The following is a 22,526-nucleotide window of genomic DNA, read 5'->3' on the forward strand; positions in this document are numbered from 1 at the left end:
CGAACTGCAGGACACCAAGCTTCACCTGGAGGGCCAACAGAGCCGCAACCACGACCTGGAGAAGAAGCAGAGGAAGTCAGTATACACACACACGCGTGTTTGAGCAGATGTCTGCAGATACATGTGACTTCACACAGTCGTATTACCTCATTGTGACGTGTTCCTCAGGCTGTGTAGGGCCCAGTGGTGTTGCTGTAACAATACAACAAGTGTAAAGAGGGGGGGGGGGGTATGCATGCATATGTATAGTTGAATATGCATGCTGAATCTTGCCTCCCGCGTCATCAGTAACTGTCGTTTTGGCTTCATTAGAATGTTTTGCCAGCATTAGTCAGTGGGGTGTGTGTACATGTGTGTGCAGGTTTGACAGTGAGCTGAGTGCAGCCCAAGAGGAGGTGCAGAGGGAGAGGACCCTGAGGGAGAAACTGGCCCGAGAAAAAGACATGCTGAGTGGAGATGCCTTCAGCCTCCGACAGCAGCTGGAGGTTTGTTCCTGTGTGCTCCAGTCTGTAGGCCCGTTTCCATTAACCCTCAAATTCCGCAAATGGAAATTGCAAATATAAAATATACCTAATGCAAACATGTCATTTAAAAAAACAAAAAAACCCAAAATCCTATTTATCACAAAACAGTTTTTAAGCTCATATGAGGTGGTATTTCAGGCAATCCGAAAAAGGCATATTTGGCAAAACTGCAATAGAAACACTCTTTTTGGCTTTTCTAGGTCACATGATGCTATGGTTATGTGCTTGTCAGTAGGAACTGGCTTCCTCATGATGCAGCAGGCGCTACAAGAGCTGTTATTGCATCATATAACTCTTTAAAAGTTGAGTGGATCATCCAGAAGTTTTGAATCCACAATTCCTCTGTGAAATCGTAGACTATCAGGTCCCAGAAATCCCTCATACGTTGCCACTCCCACGTATAAGGGGCTCGTCTTTCCATTATCGCTCCATAACATGCCTACATGGCCTTGGATTGGAAATAATGATGACTAATGTGGTGGCTGCAAAGAAAATAAAGCTGCTTATGCTTGAACATCCATCACCATGCTTCTTGGAATGTTATCACCAGAGGAGAAGTCACAGGACATCACTCAGTGGAAACACAGTCATCTCACAATTGTGGCTTATCGACATTTCTAAAATATTGCTTAAGTTTTGGGCAATTCTGTAATGGAAACCCGCCTTGTGTCACAAATCACTCATGTGATATGTTTTTTGTTTTTATTCGTGTAATGACATACAGATTTATTCAACAGCATAATTGGGCCATTATAGGCAAAGGGGAGGTGTTAATATTCTGAGAATAATTTAGAATTCTCTGAGATTTAAGTCTTAAGACTGATATTGGGAAGACTTTTTTTTTGGTTGAAAAGCTCCTTAAAAAATCTAGTAAGTTGTTGGTTTTTCACTTCCAGCACTACTATTTAAAGTAAAAATATTAAAACTTTTACGATTGCTTTATTGATTACCAACAATCTAAAGTCTGGAGAAATTTGTAACAATATAAAATGAGGAAAAGCAGCAAATAATCAAATTCATGAAGATGGAACCAGACAAAGAGAATATATGGGATATGAGCTTAACAATTGATAACCATGATTAATTGTCAAACATTTTTACATTTGTGTTAAAAGAAAATCTGTGAAATGAATTATGAATTCATCACTGATAGTTGCAACGCTAATGTCAGTTCTTATCAAACCTACAACAGACCTAAACATACAAAATCCAGCAACATCCAGACAGATTCAAACAGGCATCTGCACACTGCAATAACTTTTGAAATCTTTAAAAAAATGGTTCTCCTCGTCCTTTAGAATAGTTCATTCACATTTTATGTCATTACTGTATTTATTTCATGCATAAAGTACAATTTCACACACTGTAACCTCTGCATTTACTCCATCTAACCATGAGTGTACACAAAAGATTAACCTAATAGAAACTAGAAGAAAACACTTTTTAAGTAAACTTTGCCTTAAAAAACCCATATTTGTTCAGCCCCATACTGTTTGCTTGACTGGTCTGACAGGTCCACCCAGTGACACTCTGAGTCATTCACCTCCCTCTGTCTCCTGCTAACTTCCTGAGTCACCAGTGCCAGACGTTAAGTTCTGTCAGTCTGCCAAATCTATCAGTGCTAAAGATGAGTTACTTAATATGTAATGAGACAGTGCTCAAAATACAGCTGCATTGTCAGTTATTGGAGGGGTCAATCTTAAAATATATATCATGGGGGAAAAAGTACTGATCATGGAAAGTGAACAGTTAACCAATCTGACATACATAAAGAGGTTCTAGGTGGAATGGAAACATTATGACTCAGGGTTGTAGCTGTGTTTACACTAATGCTTAAAATTAATTTGCGCTTAATTTTATGTGCCCCTGGTGTTAATAAGTTATATTAAATTAACTAATTAAATCCAACATATCAGTTATGACCACTTCATCAATGTTATACAGGGTTCATACAGCCATGAAAACCATGAAAAATAAAAAATAAAAAACATCGGTCCCTCCATTGTGCTTTAGATAACCCCCCCAGATATATTATTTGACATGCTTTCCCCTTTTTGCACCATCCCCTCCCCTCTCATAAATAACAAACAGCTCCTCAATTATATTTGCATATTCATTTATAATCCTGTTCTGAATTCATTATTTGAAAAAAAAAAGTATATATATATTTTTAAAATGCAATTATATAGTAATGAAAGAGAACCAATAAGGAGTATCAATGGTCGTTTCAGAGAATGTGTTGTCTCAAACATTTTCCTCAAAATCAAGGCAAAATCATGGAAATTTATCAGTAAAATGTGTATGAACCCAGTTTATAAATAGGCAAAGCTTGTGCAATATTGTATATACATTCCCTTTTCATTGAACATCTATCTTTTGTCTGTGGAAACTTGTGGATCTTAATAGTGTCTGTTAAAACGGTCTTCAGCTTTGCACTGCGTCTGTCCACTCAGCAGGAGTCTGTTAGATGTGTTGAGTTTTATTATGAGCCCACATTCTGGAAATATTTTTCTGTAGGTGTGTTTGTGTGTGTGTGTTTACACCTTGTAGCTAGTACCTGCTGAGCTGAGTAAATAATTGTTCATCATGAGGTGTGTGTGTGTTCCTGTTCCATGTTCACACTGTAACTGGCTGCCCGTCCCCTTCTCTGTGTTCTGACTGTAATGTCATGTCCTTAAGGACAAGGACCTGGAGGTGTGCGCGGTCAAACTGAAGGTGGATCAGCTGGAGGCCGAGCTGCAGGACCTCAACTCCCAGGAATCCAAGGATGAGGCATCACTGGCCAAGGTCTCCTTTCTTTCTTTCTTTCTTTCTTTCTTTCTTTCTTTCTTTCTTTCTTTCTCTTTAATGATTCGTCTTTGTGTGTTACTGTATTTATTGCCACTTTTTCTTTTTTTTTGTACATTTATAGAACTTTCAGTGCTACAGCAGCTCCATTATAAATGTAGTTCTTCAGGACATCTAGTCTCCTATAAAAACATCACTTCTCTGTAATGCAGTCTTTAAAACCAGAAAAAGACAACACTTATGATTTTTATGATCAAGGATGGTATTTAGTCTCCTATCACAATATTGATATATTGATATAATAGAGATATATTGCTTAGCCGTACTGTATTTTATCACGTGTATATGCATATTACATACTCTCTTCGACTATTTTTGTATGTTTTATTATTCAGGTGAGGAAGCAGCTTCGGGACATGGAGGCCAAGATGAAGGATCAGGAAGAAGAGCTGGACGAGCAGGCCGGCACCATCCAGATGTTGGAGCAGGTACAGACAAAGCACAGTACTCCCACTCATAGACTCTAAATAATGGACGTAGTGTCAGTGACATCACACGTTGGTTTCTGAAGGGCCTTTTTGAAGCTCAATAGGAGGCCTCTGTCTGGTACGACCTAATTTGTTGAAATGCACCCACCTAGCTGGAAGCTATTAAGTTAGTTAAAGCAGGGCTAGATGCTACTCTAATAGACAATAAAACAAGTGGAGTTCTCACTGAGGTCACGCATAGTAACACTTAAAAATGAAAACAAGTACCTTAAATGTAGTTTATGGCAGTAAACGTTACATTACTTTGCACGATTAACCTATTGTTAAGCCCCCGTAGCTCACTCAAACAGTTGGCATGCTGCCTAAACTAACGATGGCAGCTGTCAGTGTCAAAATGTATGATACTATACAGAAGTTTTGGGAACAGAAGCTCATTATTTCACAGAGAAGCCATCTAAGGGTCTTCACTATGCTGTGGTGTTAGCATTAGCCAGCCTTTGCTTTCTTTTTAACATTACAGCTAAGCTAACGTTAATGCTTTTCAGTTCAGTGGACTTTATCTACATCCTTTGCTTTAGTTAACAATGACGTCCAATCTTGTCAAAGAACAAAAGTACTCAGACTAATTTGAACAGATGAAATAATGAGCTAACATTACATAGCTGAAGTTGGCCATAATGCTAGTGGGTATTAACTACCTTGGTTTGTTGCAAGGTGACATTAACCACGATGTTGCCGACATAATGTATGAGGTTCTGTGCACTTGTCACTTTGCAGCAGTTTTCGCTAACACTGTGTTGCCTTACCTTAGAACAAATGTGGACATCCTTGTTTATCTTCTTTACATTGAGCTGACTGTGTGGTTTGCAACACAGCTTAATCTCAGGACAATTTGCTATGTTTATGTGAGGTATAGGGAACAGGATAAAATACAAGGTACAAGGTAGATTCATCAAATTAAAATGTGTCCCTAATCCTGCTACATCATTTGGAGTTGAAGGAGGAGTTTAGGAGTATCACGAGGGGTGGGGATCAAAACCTGGTTTTATTGAGATCCCGGTTCTGCTTTTCTCAAAACCAGAAAATCATTAAGGTTTTTAAGCTCATCAATACCGCTATGGAGTCTCATGGATCGTAACATTACATCTTGAGTTGAATCATGTTATTAAATCCAATCACTAGTCCGCATACATTGATTGTACATCAAATTAAACCTAAATGCAGAGCCACTCTTCAGGGGAGAAAAAAGTCCTTCAACTCTGTCAGCTGTTGCTTCTGTGTCACAGCCAGCACAGTCTTAATCATCATTCACTCAAAGCAGCACTGGTAAGCACATCCAAACTTTGTAACAGGTCCCGTCAATAAAAAATAATAATCTGAGTTGAAATTGGCAGAATAAAAAAACAAGGTTGTGTAAGGTTCCATTGTGATGTGTTCAGGGGCGGCTCAGGAAAAAAATAACTGTTAAGCAAAGGTAAGTAAAGCATCATCATGATGTGATCAAATGTAACATCAAGAAAAAGAAAATTTAGTTTTTGGCAAGAAACTTGAATAATACAGTTGTTTGGGTGAGAAAGTTGCAATATAGAATAGATAGTAGAGATGGAGTTACAACCTGTTTAATGCTCCATCATGAGCTTTGTTCATCTTATTTGCATACATAATAATACATAATTAAAACTACTGATGACAAGATTTTTCAAAGTAAATATTTTAATTAAAATACAATAATTTATTTACTAATCACTAAAAACATGACTGAAAGTGACAGTAAAACCAGTTTTGTTAAAAATGTACGGTTGTCTTTCCGCTATATAATAGAAATGTACCTTGGATCGTTAAGGAGTCTCAGTAATAGTTTCAATGTCACTAAAAATTAATGATCCCCATCCTTAAGTATCACAGCCTGGGGAATTAAGCTGCTCCGTAGTCTGGTGCTACAACAACGGATATTTCTGGGATTTTTTTCCAGATGCCAGCAGCGTTGTGGCTGCACTAAATTCTCTATTCTTTCAGGATACCTCGAATCAGTGTTACATTTATGCCATGCACATCGTTGCCATTTTTTAAGTTATAACTGCATAAATTGAAATAAAACTGCAGGAAAATCCAAATTTATGATGCTTTTCCATGGAGGTCTACGAGCAGGATGTCTGTTGCCTGTTGCTAAGATAAATTGCATACTTATTGCAGGATTGTCTCCTTCACAGATTACATACCCTACAGTAATATTATACTGATACCATGACCTTAGAGCAAGGATACTCAACTTACTTACTAGGAGGTCAGGGGCCAGTCACAGCAGCCCCATACATGTTTCTAGGATTTTAGGACATCTTGGATTTAAGGAGAGTATTTTGGGACTTTTCTAGGATTTTTGGATGTTTCCAGGATTTTCTGACATTTCTAGGATTTTCAAGTTTTGAGGATTTTCAGACATTTCTTGGATTTTAGGACTTTGCTTGGATTTTTAGGACATTTCTTGGATTTTAGTATGTTTCTAGGATTTTAAGACTTTTCTAGGATTTTTGACATATTTAGGATTTTGGGACTTTGCTTGTATTTTTTTTTTTTTTTATATTTCTTTGATTTTAGGTTTGTAAGGATTTTACGACATTTCTAGGATTTTAGTATGTTTCTAGTAATTTAGGGTGTTTCTAGGATTTTAGGACTTTTCTGGGATTTTAGGTAATAGAACCTCTGTTGGGTGGCGAAGGGGATCCTCCACTGGCACTTTTTTGGATTAAGAACCTGGCACTTTATCAGGGGCCATATTTGGCCCACGGGCTACAAGTTGAGTGTCACTGCCCTACAGTAATATTATACCGACCATTACCTCAGACAGTAGGAAGAACTCTGGCTACTATAGGCTCAGGCTGTTTTAAAATATTATAAAGTCACACACTACAATTGTATTGCTGATAACAATTATAAAACAAAGACGGGCTTAGTTTAATATCTGAAAACAATTTGGGAAAAATGCAGCAATGGTCCCTATTTAAATTATCTCTGACACATTGCCTAAATTGCAAGTGCATTTATGGCATTGTCCAACTCCACTTTACTCGTCCAACGAAGCATAATGTGGGCACAAAGTAGGAGATGCTAATGCCCTGTAATGCTAGGAGCTTCCATCTAGATTAGCTGGACAGCCATCAACAGTCACCACAGCCTGACATAAACTGTGTTAACTTATCCATAAAGATCACCATGTAAACTTTAGGTCTGCTAGATTAGCTGGACAGCCATCAACAGTCACCACAGCCTGACATAAACTGTGTTAACTTATCCATAAAGATCACCATGTAAACTTTAGGTTTTGTTTTGTTTTGTTTTGTTTTGTTTTGTTTTGTTTTGTTTTGTTTTGTTTTGTTTTGTTTTGTTTTGTTTTGTTTTGTTTTGTTTTGTTTTGTTTTGTTTTGTTTTGTTTTGTTTTGTTTTGTTTTGTTTTGTTTTGTTTTGTTTTGTTTTGTTTTGTTTTGTTTTGTTTTGTTTTGTTTTGTTTTGTTTTGTTTTGTTTTGTTTTGTTTTGTTTTGTTTTGTTTTGTTTTGTTTTGTTTTGTTTTGTTTTGTTTTGTTTTGTTTTGTTTTGTTTTGTTTTGTTTTGTTTTGTTTTGTTTTGTTTTGTTTTGTTTTGTTTTGTTTTTTCTTTAAAGCTCCAGCAGCAGACTGAGCTGTAGTGATGCTCGCAGACAGAGAAACAGAGAGCAAAAGCTTTCTTAGCCAGCTCCCTGTAGTTCCTCCAGTGTGAGAACATGACAATTTATTAGTAATACAGTGAACACCAGCAACTACTGTGGACATATGCACGCACATGAATAATATATGGATATAAGGTTGAAGATCAGGTAAGAATTCCTTTCAGCGAAGTGAGAGCATTGTGTAAAATGTCTGTTTTTGTTTCAGGCCAAGCTTCGTCTGGAGATGGAGATGGAGCGTTTGCGTCAGACTCATTCCAAGGAGATCGAGAGCAAAGACGATGAGGTGGAGGAGATCAGACAGTCCTGCAGCAAGAAGGTGAGGATGCTCAGCATGTGCACTACATGCACACATGCTAATACAACTATTAAAGTTTGCAGTCACTTTACTTTTTATCACTTTTTGTCAGGGGAGACAGGTGTAAAATGTGTTCTGCCAGGCACAGAAAGGTAAGGACTAGAAGTAAGAGAGAAAAGAAAAGAGCTTTTATGTATGCAGCTCCATATATGTGGAATCTTATGCAGACAGATTTAAAGAGGCCCTATGATGCTCATTTTGGGAATCATATTTATATTTTGGGGGTCTACTGGAATAGGTTTACATACTTTAATGTTTGAAAAGCACGTGATGTGTCTCTTACTGACCTCTGCTGTAGCACCTCTGACTGAAACACTTATGTCCCACCTCCCAAGAAGCCCAGTCTACTATGATTGGTCAGCTGGCTCTCTCAATGCACATTATATTCTATTTATTACATTGCGATGTTACATTATCACAGAAGTAAACACTGAAACTCAAATGAGCTGTTTCAGGCAGCTTAGGAGCAGAGAGAGCTCCCTTTGGCTTGGACTTTGGGCTGTATTATTTAGGGAAATGTTTAGAAACACAAAAATGCTACATAAACATTAAAGATTTTTAATCTCAAGAGGTTCCTCGGGTTGAATAAAGGTTCATTAAAAAGAAAGACAAGGATATACCAATAACTGAAATCCTAAATACAAATTCACATACCGGGCTTCCTGTTCAGAGCCACTATTTTAACCATTTTACCTTGCTGTGTCTCTCAGGTGTCTTCTGCTTGAATAAATTTTTCTTGAGTTTTAATAGCTCACAGCTGGTCTATATCAGTACACAATGACAATCAAATACTTATTAAAGGGCAAGTCACATGAAAAAAAAAGAAAAGTTGCAAAGGCTGTGATATTCTGATTCATAGTTTGTAGTATGTGTCAAGCTCCTAAAAATCTGCAATAATGTCTTCATACTAGAGTTCAGAACCACCTGAAAGAAAACTGATCATTTCTCATGACTGTAGGAAGTCCCATTTTATCAACCCAACCTCCAATGCACCTTTGGATAAAATAGGCTTATATTAAAGACAGGCCAATATTTATGATAACTCCTACTCTATAAATGAATGTTCTGATCTGCTCTTGCTTTAATTTGCTTTTGATTGTTTAATACAAACTCCACACTTCCTTCTTGTTCACGCAACACTTATTCCATCAGTAGAACATTATAGTCACGTCACACTCACCACTTTGCTGTGCTCACTGTCTCTTCTCTTACACAGTGCAGTTTTTATTCACCTTAAACAGCCAGGGTTTCCCACCTTGCTTTTTCACTATTAAGCAGCTGTCAATACAACTCAACACTTCCTGCACAGATACTTCACATTTAAAGCCCAGCAGCAGGTAAAGCAGCTGTGGCTCAGAAGAAGAGTGGGTTGTTTGCTAATTGAAGGGTCAGTGGTTTGATCCCTGGCTCCTTCAGCCAACATGTTGAAGTATCCTTGGGCAAGATACTGAACCCCAAATTGCTCTTCATTTAACTTTATAGTAACTGTACCTCATAAAATAATTTTGTATTTTAGTAGTTTATAGTAGTTAGTTTAAATGACATTTAAAAATATCGATATATATATATATTGTGTATTGCAATATGGCCTTAAAATATAGTGATATTATATTAAAGCCGTATTTTAAAGCCCAACCCTAGTCTCATGTATCTTTTTCAGAATAAAGTGAAAGTTTTAGCAAACAAAAAGTCATTTTCATAAAAGTTACCAACTGAAGCTTTTACTGTCAGTAACTCAACAGCAAAGGCATTGGAAAGGAGAAGGATTGGAATGAGTGAATTAAAACAGCAGTATAGTTAAAAAGTGGAACCTCTGAGTAGCAGAGTGGTTTGTATGACATGTTTTGTGGCTTATGCTCTGATGAAATGTATGTTGTGCTTAATTTACAGTGAGCCATTATAGTACAGGCAATTTCATCCCTGGCCTTTATGTGCATACACAAACACGTACAACAGATTTTTTCAACTGTATTTCTAAATGCATTTGTAAGATTTACATGAATAATGAGATGTAATTGATGTGACTTTTCTGGAGTCATACTGGTTCATATGTCAGCATCTCACTGCCACATGATATCAACACGGTGTGTAGGCAGTGGAGTAGAATGTTTGTGTGTTGTTGTTTGTGTGTTGTTGTTCATGTAGGCGGCAGAGTGACTGAATGGTTTGCTGTTAGAATCTGGGTGCATCTTTAGTCTAGATGTTAATATAGCTGTTAATGCTGTTTTTGTATTTGTTTTGCGATGCCGGTGCTGACTGCCCTCCACCAGTTGAGCCCTCATTAGCCCACGCATAATTAGCTTTTTCTACAATTACACAAGCTGGAGTGTTGGCTCTACACTGTGTGGCAGTGACATTTACATAATGACATAGTATTTGATAATGGATTATGCTGAACACATACATGAAGGAAACAGACCCGTTGTTTTTGTGTAAATTGTACATTTTAAGTCAGGCCTTGTTAACCTCAACAAAAACCTTGCTGAGTTTTATACATTCAAAGTATGTGAACATACAAGTCACTGTAGACTGGACGCTGTTTTTACCAGTAATGTTTTAATATTCAGCAACTATGATCAGTTTGTAGTTCTTACTCTACTATTTGACCCAATTAACTGAGGTATCTCCACAATTGTTCCATAGATTTCAATGAAATGTGGTACAGACATTTACCAAACTGTGTGTGCCCTACATGAAGTACTCCCTGTGTGGTCAGACAGAACTATGAATTCACCGATCGCTCTTACTGTTTTTGTGTGTCTCCAGGTGAAGCAAATGGAAGTCCAGCTTGAAGAGGAGTACGATGAGAAGCAGAAGGTGCTGAAAGAGAAGAGAGAGCTGGAGTCAAAGTTTCTGTCAGCACAGGACAAGGTAACCCCACTGTGTTTCTGTTGGAACCAATGACTATATATACTTCCTCCAAAAATAAAGCCAAAATGTCCTGGATACGGCCGCTGCAATCTTGCACTGGTGAATTCATTTGGAGCAACAGTCTACATAGTAGTGATCTCTGCTGTATCAGGTTCCTGCTGTCTGATCAATCCCTAGAAGTGTCACTGATCATAGAGCCCTCAATTTGCACATCAACCAAATCCTTTTTTATAGCATCAATTAACTAACTGAAACCAAACTTAACAGAAAAACAAACACTTGAACAAACATCAGAGTGATAACAACTACCTAAACCTTGTATTGATTTGATGTGTACTTTAAGTTTTTAGTTTGACCCATGGGGCGAGGTTTATGAGCAATACTGCAGCCAGCCACCAGGAGTGATTGATATGTTTTGGCTCACTTAAAGTGAGCTGTCATGCTGTCCATTTCTGTATACACTCCATGGTCAGAACTGGAACAGGATCTTAGGGGCCATTTACATGACAAAAGTTCTTGCATGACACGTTAACCTTGTATTGTAGTTTGCCCTTTAGTTTACAAGACAGCAGCATTTTGGGGGCCTAAAAACACAAACTTTTGAAACTGGGTTCCAGGGTGTCATTTTTAAAAAACGCTACCCTGTCTGTGACAGTTTAAACTTGCAATGCGCTGTGAGAACAGTGATGTCACAGTATTATGATTCAGACAAATAGCCTTGTGCAAGTTGGAGAACAACAATAACAATTTGTGCTGCTGACTCTACTGAGGTTATTATCACAGTCAGATCTCATGGGTGCGCTCCCCATATCTTCTTGTTTGTTTATACTCACCGCTCTGTAGAAGACCACCTTTATGCGCTGGTGCGTGGTGTTCTTCTATGGTGTGTCAATACAAAGTTACACCGACAACTCCTGGCCTGGCATGCATACTACAGCGTTTTCAGTTGTTTATGTGGATCCATGTACACGATGATTGGATGATCTGAACACGGATTTTTTTAAAAACACCAAGGAAAGACTTTTCCGTTTTTAGAAGGGCCATTCTCATCTAAATGTGGCCTTTAATAGGACATGTGAAAAAAAAACCTTGATGTGATGTCCTGCAATATTCCTCTAAAAAGTGAAATCAGTCAGTTTGGACTTCCTACAGGACTCAATCTGTGTATCTGTTCGTTTCCTTGATACATTCATGTCATGTCAAATGCACATTTGATATATTCAGGGTTTGATAGCAGCAGTATGTCAGTAATGATATTTGCTCTAAAGCTGGAGCCCTACTGCTGCTGAGGTAAGTGGGGGGAGATGTGGGTGTTCTGTATAATTGAAATGACTCACCTAAACAGACTGAATCAAATCTTTATGTGATATTTACCAACTGCAATTAGAGAGTGATTACTATTGATTAAGTTAAGACTGATGTTTCAGTTTACATCCAGGGAACAGAGGAGGAGAGTTTCTGCTGCAAACAAAACCAGTCCAAATACATGAAGATAAGACATAGATGTCATCTGTGATCACAGCCTATTTGTGCACTTCCCCAGTGGAGTTTCTTATACTGTCATCTCCAAACATGATGTTCTTTTGGTCCCTAAAATCTTGTCAACAGAGTTTCTTTCAAAAAAGGGGAAAAAAAGCAATGTTCCACAGATTGCAAGAAATGTTTCACAGATTGCATGAAAGGGAAAAATGTCTTGGTGGGAAAAAAAGCAAGGAAAAAACAATGATCATAGGTAATTATCATGACATATTTAAAATTCTGTAACAAAAATATAATAATTTTCAAGCATGTTTTACAGGCCATTTCCTTGTTTTAACTTGTTTTATTTATTTTTTTATAGCTTTTTTTTTAAATACTAACTTTCAAGTCTTGTACTTTTTTACAAATTTCTTGTTCAATTTTGGGTCATTTTGGGTCGAGCCAATTTGCTCACGTTTCAAAGGGTTAAGGTAAAATCTGAAAAGAGATGGTCACCCCAATCCCTAAAATTATTTTCCAGAGTTGCAAGGACTTTGACTGACGGAGATTTGATTTAAATTCTTGTCAAACGACTATAAAGAAATTCAATGTTTGACCTTGTTGTGTTAAACTATGCTGGTAATATTTTCTTATTATGTAAAGAGAGGGGAATATTCAGTTTATTTTATATCTTATTTCAAATAAATTCACCTTAGGGAATGTTTGGCACATTTTACACACTTTCCATTCTTATTTTTTTGATAATTTTGGCTGTGTTCATGCATATATTTTGGCAAGTTGTGTATTTTTGTTTAATCTTGGAATTTCCAGCTCAGCTCCTACAATATGTCTAAAATACAATGCGTAACCAAAATTGTTACAGTCATAGTGTTAAGGGCAAAAAATGATAGAAAATTAAAAAAAAAAAAAATTAAAAACGACTTTTTTAAATTTAAATTTAATTTTTTTTTAAAATGTATTATTTATCCCACAGCCACCAAAACATAAAAACATGCATTGTATTATTTCTGGGTGTCATTCTGGGCTTTTTACCATATTTGGCATATGGAGAATTTACATGCTATACATTCAGTGTTGCTGCAAATCATTGACATATTCCAGGCTGTGCTCATCAAAAAAAAAAAAAAATTCTACTCAGCAGGTAGGCAGTTTTTTTGTTTCATCTAAAAACATAAGGTTAAAATTCTAAAAATTAATTAATATCTGATATTTATGAATAGGGCTGATGTTGGTTATAAACAACTCAGTGAAAGAAGAAAATAATATTAATATATAATATTTTTTAAAGACTGATTAGGAAAAGTGCATTTGGAGCAATGTGAGTGTGAGTTAAATAAAGCGGGCCCTGAGGGTTAAAGAAGCCCTTTTTTTATACACACACCAATGTTAATTATGTCATTTAATGCTTTACTGGTGTTCTTAAAAGTTTATTTCCATCAGTAATATCAAAACAAAAACTGTACATTTTTAAATGTAATGGCTTGACAGAAATGGAGGTGATGATTTTCCATATATTGCGCAAACTCTTAAACTGTGTGTGTAAGTTTAATTTAAATTTATGTGTTACTAAATGTAAGACCTGGTCCTTTAAATTGTAACAAAACCTAACTGTTCCTGTGTTTTCCAGGTGAGAAGTGGTGACATAGAAACTGAGAAGCGTTTGAGGAAGGACCTGAAGAGGACCAAGGCTCTGCTGGCTGACGCACAGATCATGTTGGACCACATTAAGAACAATGCACCCAGCAAGAGGGAGATCGCCCAGCTCAAAAACCAGGTAAGAAAAAGAAATCATACACATACAGGCTTACCTCCTACAGACTGATTGATGCTTAGTTCCTGGTGTTTTATTCAACAATAATGATGCGTCATGTTTAAGATACTGTAGATGTCTATCCTGTCTGACCTCAGAATCAGCAGCTGCCAGTGCTTTGTCTGCACAGAGGGTTTATTTTTAACTCCTCACCTCCACAGGATGACAGTGGGTTAGTCACTGCTCTGTGCACACCAGAGGAGACTGAGATTCAGTTTGGACAAAATAAGAAAACTGAAAAACTGCCAGGCAGTAGCCTCACTCTCAGGACTGGACAGCGTGTCCCTTTTTTCCAAATAGCCTATTATTTATTTTTTAATGAGACTGTTCACGGTGAAGAAATAAGCATTTTTTTCTGCATTGGCTATGATAACATCCAGGAAACTAAAAAGAGGGAAAGGTCAGGGACATTGGTCCAGGAGCCAGACTTTGGTGTCAGTTCTATTGGAGTCAATGGGGCGGACAGAAATAATCACACTATAACCCATCATATGTTTGTTGTTTCAACTTAAATCCTTTACAACATCAGCAAATCAGCTTGTTTTCTTTTCAAAAACATGCTAAGAAAGCAATGAGCAGTGTAAGAAGAAATTAGCAAGAAATTAGTAAAAAGAACAAGAAAAATTGAACTGATAATTAGAAAAACACCTCCAAACAAACAAAAATTTAGAAAAAAGTAAAAGAAAAGGGAAAGTGACCTAAAAAATGCTCAAAAACTTTCTTTATTCTGTAAAATAATTTAAGATGTATTATAATAATAAATGGAAATATAGCTCTGTGTAGCCTTTTAAAGGATATTTTTCCAAATCTACTTATTTCTTATTTTGCCAGACCTTTCTGGCCACATTGCTCATTGCCTTTTTCTCAACTTTTGACAGAAATGAAACCACTTTAATCAGGTTCCAATTGCTTAAATATTTGTAAAAGGTGTCGGAGAGCAGCACAATAAAATTGATATCAATGCAGGTTTCAGAGGGCTACCTGAAAAATCCTTTCACCAAATACAAAAAAAAAACGCACATTATGACACTTACTGATGTTTTTATCTAAGTATGCATGTTCGTTTTTCTACCCCATTTGTTTGTGTATAATGATGTAACACTGTCTTGGACCCAAACAGGGTCGTGAGATGCAGCTACTGGACAGAGACATGATCTGTTTAGAGACCAATCATAAGGAGTTTGAATGAGCATATAGCTCCTGGAACACTGTCACTGACATGACCTTTGCCTCTTTTTTGTTTATTTTTTCCTAACAATATTTTTATTAAAATTCAAAGTGTAAACATGTTCATCTGTGTATAAAAATATATCCCTTTTAACAGTCACACATTACCACAGACAAAGAAAATAAAATGAACAATGACAAAAACAATGATTACAGATTGTAAATTAACAAAAATACATAAATAATTAAATCAAATAATAACAATAACAATAACAACAACAACAACAACAATAATAATAATAATAATAATAATAATAATAATAAGAGAAGAAGAATGATGATGATGATGATGATGATGATAATAATAATAACAATAATAATAATAATATTTTTTGCTTTGAGAAACTGGTTCTCCAGAACATCAAAGACAATAATAATAATAATAATAACAATAATAAGAAGAAAATTTTTAAAAATAAATGAAAAAATAGAATAGTAAAGATATATAAACAACATGAAAGTAATGAAATAAAATGAGATAAAATGAAATAATTAAATGGTAGGATCAATACTTTCGTGTTATCCGTGTAACATTTCCTTTTTAGTCGGTGATATATGTTTTATCGGCCAAGAAGGACATAAATGAGTCCCAAACGCAAACAAACTCTTTTTGTTTACCTTTAACAATAAATGTCAACCTTTCCTGCGCAAGGTACAAAGTACAAGGTCTTAAACGTGGTTTAAGAAAAAAATGAATTAAAGTTGACCCTTAATCTTGCTATATCTTTTTGGCGTTGAACGAGGAGTTGAGGAGTCCCACAGCCTGGGGAAAGAAGCTGCTCCATAGTCTGGTGGTTCAGCAGTGGATACTTCTGTATCTTTTTCCAGATGGCAGCAGGGTAAACAGACGGTGGCTGCTGTCTTTCAGTATCCAGAATCAGCTGATGGTATAGTAAAGTATGGCTAGGGTGACAGGTCGAACATAATTGATGTAATTGATTACGTGAATCCGTCGATTCACGTAACGTGCGTTGATGCGTCGCACCGTTTCACACAGCGCACGTAGTGAGAGCGTGTGAGCAGCGCTGGATGTATTGTATGGAGAACAAAAAATGACATAAGTATAAATAAATAAATAAATGTATAAATAAATAATTAAATACACAAATAAATGAAAAAACAAGGGCATTTTGGTAATAAAAAAGGCTATTTCTGTATTTTTACATTTCTTTATTTATACATATATTTATTTATTATTTTATTTCTACAGTTATTTATTTATTTTTTATTTATTTATGTATTTCCACATTTATTTATTTAAGTTATAGTGTTATTCAAATTGCACTAATTTTACTGTAAGATGTTTTGTTGGACTGCTAGATTTGACGTTTGTTACTGTAACAAAGAGTAACTGTTTTGTTAAGTGACTTGAATTTAAATTGTTTTATTTATTTTTCTGTTGGATTGCTAAATGTAGATTGCGCCACATTCCTGTGGAGTGGAACACGCTCTTGCATTATTTTGTTTTTGGAGAGACTTTATATCAGACTGTAAAACACAGATTACCAGCTACGACTGGGCTATGTTTTGTTGGAGAATAATGCCCTGCAGTGTATTACAAGTTTTAAAATGTTATTTTCAGTAAATTTGTTGTTATATTTTTTGAGTAATAAAAAGATAATAGTTAGATCAATAAAAAGAGAATCAATAAATTAATCGATTAATCGAAAAAATAATGGATAGATTAATTGTTAAAAAATAATTGTTAGGTGCAGCCCTATAGTAAAGAGGCTGCGCATATGATTTACTAACTTAAATCAGTACATTTTGTTACTCTGAGGTTAATAAGCTGATACATTTTTCTAAATCTCTGTGTGTACTCCAGCTGGAGGAGTCTGAGTTCACCAGTGCGGCTGCTGTTAAAGCTCGTAAATCCATGGAGGTGGAGATTGAAGATCTGCATGTCCAGATGGAGGACATCTCTAAAACTAAACAGGCGGTGAGTACAACTCTCTGGATCCTCCTCTTAACCTTTGAAGGCAAAGTATGTAAAATTTAGGGGGATTTTGTTGCATCTAGTGGTGAATTGCAAATTGTAACCACCCAAAACTTCTCCTAGCTAGAATTCATTCAGTTCATTATTATGGTCATTATTCAGGAGGTTTTTATCGGGAGCAGAATTATCCACAGATGTCTCTTCCTCACCATAACAAACAGACTAGGAATAAAGCAGTTGCATGTTACAAATCAGTAAATCTCAGATGTGGTTTGGCATCTCAGGGACGGGCTGCTCACCTACAACATGCTCAGCTCTTTTCTCTCATAAGTTAATTTGTACTCACCTTTTTCTGATCCAGACCTTCAGGAGGTCTTTACTGTGAGCAGAATTATGCATGTTGCTGTGAGCAGCTTGTCCAGCACATGCTAATGTTGAGTCCCCCTCTTGCTCTGATAACTTAAAGGGACATTTTGCTAATTTTCGACCTGCTTTGTATCAAAAGAGTGTGAGTAGAATGTATAGATGAATTGTGGTAAACCAGTGGAATACCAGATCTGGCCGGTTGCCATTGTTTCACATGGACCATTCCACAATATGTCAAGCACATAGTGCTCTAGTAGTTGTAGGTTTTCTACCTATTGAGCAAAGCCACACTTTTTCTCTCTTTTCTCTGTAGCACCAATTTCAAAAGCATTTGTGTCTTTTTACTGAAGAGATAGCTTAGTTTTATGTGGGGGCTTTCTGTTTATCGGTGAAATACTTCCTTAAGATCCAGACATTCTGACTCTTTAAGACTCGTTTTCTCCACGAGTTGAGTTATCCACAAAGATTGCTTCCTCTCTCCCTCAAAAAAAAAAACAAAAAACCCAAGTCCAACCCTAGAAACCCAAACAATGTAACTGCTCTTTGCAGTTGGTCCTCTTACTACTATGGCCAACGCAGAAATGTGAAAAGGTGAATGGCCCTATCTGAAGCCAGTGTTTGATTTGACCCTTCTGAGCTACTGTAGAAACATGGAAGTGCAACTCTGTGATCTCTATAAATTATGATCTGCTTCCTATGTAGATTTAAACGACTCACTTTTAAGTAATGGAAGCACAGTGATTCATATTTTCAGGTGATTATACACCATTGAAAGCATATTTATTGTATTAAATTCCATTGCTGCCAATATATCCCCCTAAATCTGACACAATGTACCTTTAAAAGCAACATTTATAACAAGCTTGCTGCGCTGACACAACCACAGGTGGCAGTTCTGATCAAATTTATGATTAGGTTAACTGCAAGTTGTATAATATGAGGAAAACAGCTCAGTGATGATCACGTAGGTTATGCTGTTTTGAGGCTTCACCATCTGTGCAGCAATAGATACTGTTTGTCAAATTATTCCCTTTTGCCAGAGATGAGGGGTCAGAGGGCACACTGTTCCCTCAGAGCCCCCACTGTTCTCCACTCTGCTTCTTATACAATATTTTCCTTTTCTCTGCTGTAGGACTTTTATTTTCCCTGCAAAAAATACAGATCTCTTTATTCTGTCTATACCTCTTTCTTTACATCTTTGCTTCTTACCTTAGCCTCTCCTAATCTTACTGAGCTTTATATTTTTCTATACTTTTGGCATGACTTTTCTGATTTTATGTGCTATTCCCATGGCAATCTGGTTCCACATGTTAGTCAAACCGCCTTTTTTTTCCCAAGCCCTTTCTTCTCTCCCACATCTCTCTTGCTATTCATTTACGCTCAATCTTACTCTGTGTGTCAGTGAGGTTTAATCTCCCTTTGCTTTCTCTCCTGCCTGTTAAAGAGAAATTACCATTAAAACTGCTTTTAACATATTGCTGAGTCTCATCTGAATACGACATAGCACCTTGAAAAGTTTGACTGTGTGCTTTAGAAAGGTGAACATTATGTCCACAGTGCAATGAAGGGTAAAGATAATTGAGTTGACACAGCTGCAGGTCAGGAGGAGATAGTAGGAGAGGAGAAATGGATGGAGAGAGCAGGATGATACAGCAAATAAGGATGCACATGTATGGGAAAAGTCTGTTCATTACCAAAAGTATCCCTGTTTAATAAATGACCTGGAGAAGAACTAACTGCTCTTAAGAATTTCTTCAGAAAACTTATCCCGTGCCTGTTTAAAACGTGCCTGTTTTCAAATGGCCGAGTGCTTGGCCTGTGTAGTTGCTGCTTGCAGTTTTCTCAAGAATTACTCATACAAGCAAAAGTTTGAAGTACTTTTTCTCCCACTGCAACATTCACAGTTAGAGAGTAAAAAAGTAAAGCAAGGCAGTGTTTGCCTGGAGCTCCCAAATCACATAATCCACCCCACTCAAGTCGTGGCTAATGGTGGTCAGAAAAAAACGGTGAAAAAGGACTGTGTATTTTATTAGTGGAGGAATTTCTCAGGCTGTAACCTTATCAGAGTTGTAAGTTGATGCAGCAATCTTAAAAGGCAAAAAATGGCTCACACACTGCAGGGCTCCAATTATCATTTATTTGATGCACCAAAGTAGTTGTAATATTTCGAGCAACACAGCTCTTTGTCAGACTGAAGTGACACTGCAAGACTGTCTTAAATATATTTGTGAACAGTCATGTGACCAATCACGTGAAAAGTATGTGTCAAAATACATTGTCAATGAATAAGTACATAATCACACACAAAATACATATGTAAAAGTATGTATTAATATTAGTATTATACTTGGCCCTTTGTTCATACAGTATCTGATAAGAAAATATACAAGTGAACATTCAATAATTGTCCTGCAGAAGTTGTTATTGTGTTACCCATGTGCACATGCACGAGACAAATAAGCCAGTGAGCCTCTCATCACTAGGCGGGTTTCCGTGAACCCTGTAATGTAATGTAAATGTAAAATACGCCTGATGGAAACACTAGAAAAAACTTCCATTTATCGCAAAACAGCATTTACGCTTGCATGAGGTGGTGTTGTAGGCGATCTAAAAAAAAGCCATATTTTGCAAAACTGCAATGGAAACACTTGTTTGGCTTTTCTTGGTCACATGATGCTATGGCTATGTGCTTGTTGGAACTGGCTCCCTCATGATGCAGCAGGCACTACAAGAGGAATTATTGCATCACATTACTCTTCAAAAGTTGATTGGATCATTCGCAAGTTTTGAATCCACAATTCCTCTGTGAAATCGTGGACTATCACCTCCCAGAAATCCCTCATACATGGCCACTCCCATATATAAGGGGCTCGCCTTTCCATTATGGCTTTATAACATGCCTACATGGACTTGGATTGGAAATAATGACGTCCAGTGCGGTGGCTGCATTTGAAATAAAGCTCACCATGCTTCTTTGAATGTTGTTGCCAGAGAAGAAGTCGTACAACATTACTCAGTGGAAACGTAGTCTTCTCCCATTGTGTTATATCGACATTTCAAAAATGTCGCTTAACTGTTGTGTTGTGTTATGGAAACCTGCCTAGTAACAGCTCCACAGCTACCAGATGTCTATAACTCCAAAGGGAACATTTAAGTATTTGAAACGAGTTGCTAACTTTTGTGGAATGGAATGGACTGCACTTGTATAACACTTAGCTAGTCTTTTGACCACTCAAAGCGCTTTCACACTACATATCACATTCACCCATTCACAAATTTGTGGCTAAGGCTACCGTACAAGGTGCCACCTGCTACTCAGTAACCATTCACATGGATCCACACTCCGATGGCACAGCATTGGGAGCAATTTGGGGTTCCAAGGATACTTTGACACGTTGAATGCCGACCTACTGATTAGAGGACAACACGCTCTACCTCTGAGCCACAGCCGTCCCTATAAAACTACACAACCTTTGGCCCTGTATTCTTTATCTCAAGGGGGTTTTGTGACTTGATCTCAACAATCATTTTGTCAGGTTGTTTTAACAAGTTTCTACTTCAGAAAATGCAGACCATGTAAAGCAACCTAATTGTTTTCACAAAATGCCTTATCCGCTCAGAGAAAGGTGGGAAAAGGAATGCTGCTGAGATGAGATGAATGTGTCGCCAGTTGTTTGTTTTGAAATGGTGTCTTTGAGGACGACCTCTACATCTCACATGCAGCCTGCTGAGACAGTTAGAGGCTGTGAGAACTGATGAGAGAGAGGGTTATTACATAAATGGAGGATTTTTTTGATGCAGCCCCAGCCACATCATACACTGCAATTCAACAAAGATAAAATCATGCAAATAGCATTTCTTTCAGATGGTCCACCGTTTTTCGCTATTCTCCTGCTGTTCTAGCACCATAATTGCAGTGTTTTGAGAAAATTGTCTTGCATGTTTTTGACAGCTTTATTTTTCCACAGAGAGCCGCAGCAATCTGATAGGAGACACGTAATTGGGTTGAGATTGCACTGACAGCCCATTGTTAAATGTGTTAAATGAAAGTTTGATGCTTTCGACTGTCAGATTTTTTTGTCAAGCGTCCATCACAATATTTTCCCCACGCTGCAGCGCTGGAGCTGCTTTCAAAGCTTTTATCAGCACTCAGTGAGGCCAACGGTGAATTTAAAAAAGGAAAGTGTGATATGTAAATGAATTTGCCCCAGATTCTACATGGATATTTTTAGTCAGTGAAGTACACCTTGGCACGTCTCTGCAGTGGGTGGTATTAATGAAAATAGATGAGGAATAAATAAACCTAACCCTCAGCCCAAATCCATACTTTGAAGCTGTCTTTTGATTCACTTATTTAGGCTCATTTAACATCCTGTTTGGACTGTTTCTTAAGACAGATGCCACAATGTCGGCTCTGCCTGTCCCCCACTCCTCTCATCTACTCGCTATAGATTCATTAGCCTTTTCACATACTCACATTATTCATCATTTATTAATCCATATCTGTGCACCACCAACCTCTCTCCCTCTTTTGTATATTATCCCCGTCATTACAGAAATAGGATTACTCCAGCGCAGTCCCTCCCCTCAGCTAAGGGAACGACACAGTTGCTGCTAGCTTTTAGCCTCTAATTGGATATCTTAGTTATGATTGGGACCTTAAATAACCCCTGTTGGGCCCTGTGATAAGAGGGGGGCTGTGTAGGAGTTAATTAGGGCTCTCCTCAGAGACCCTCTGCTATGCGTAGAGTAGCACACTTACAAAACCAGTGCATGGCTCCAGACTATGACCATTAAGATGTATTTTACAACTGTTTGTTCAGATGTTTATGAAGACAGTGAAAGGGAAGGGTAGAGATTTTCTTTCTAAATTTATACAAATGTAAGTGTATACACCAGTGTGCCTAGGGAATGTCCTTAGTAGGGATGTCCTGATTTTTGCCCCCAATACAGATCAGATACCTCTGATTTTCTAGATAATG

General features: G+C 37.2%; 1 protein-coding gene across 1 annotated transcript in view; it reads left to right on the forward strand.

Moving 5' to 3' along the window:
- The window catches only part of LOC121943001 (unconventional myosin-XVIIIa-like), a 205,336-nt gene that overhangs the window by 149,356 nt on the left and 33,454 nt on the right, over positions 1-22,526 (forward strand). The window contains 8 exon segments of the mRNA XM_042486347.1: positions 1-75; positions 362-485; positions 3,204-3,311; positions 3,707-3,799; positions 7,706-7,816; positions 10,622-10,726; positions 13,833-13,979; positions 17,068-17,181. The exon segment at positions 1-75 is cut by the window's left edge and continues 3 nt beyond it. Of these exon segments, the coding sequence (XP_042342281.1) occupies positions 1-75; positions 362-485; positions 3,204-3,311; positions 3,707-3,799; positions 7,706-7,816; positions 10,622-10,726; positions 13,833-13,979; positions 17,068-17,181 (877 nt within the window).

Source organism: Plectropomus leopardus, chromosome 5 (assembly GCF_008729295.1).
Source record: "Plectropomus leopardus isolate mb chromosome 5, YSFRI_Pleo_2.0, whole genome shotgun sequence".
Lineage (NCBI taxonomy): Eukaryota > Metazoa > Chordata > Actinopteri > Perciformes > Serranidae > Plectropomus > Plectropomus leopardus.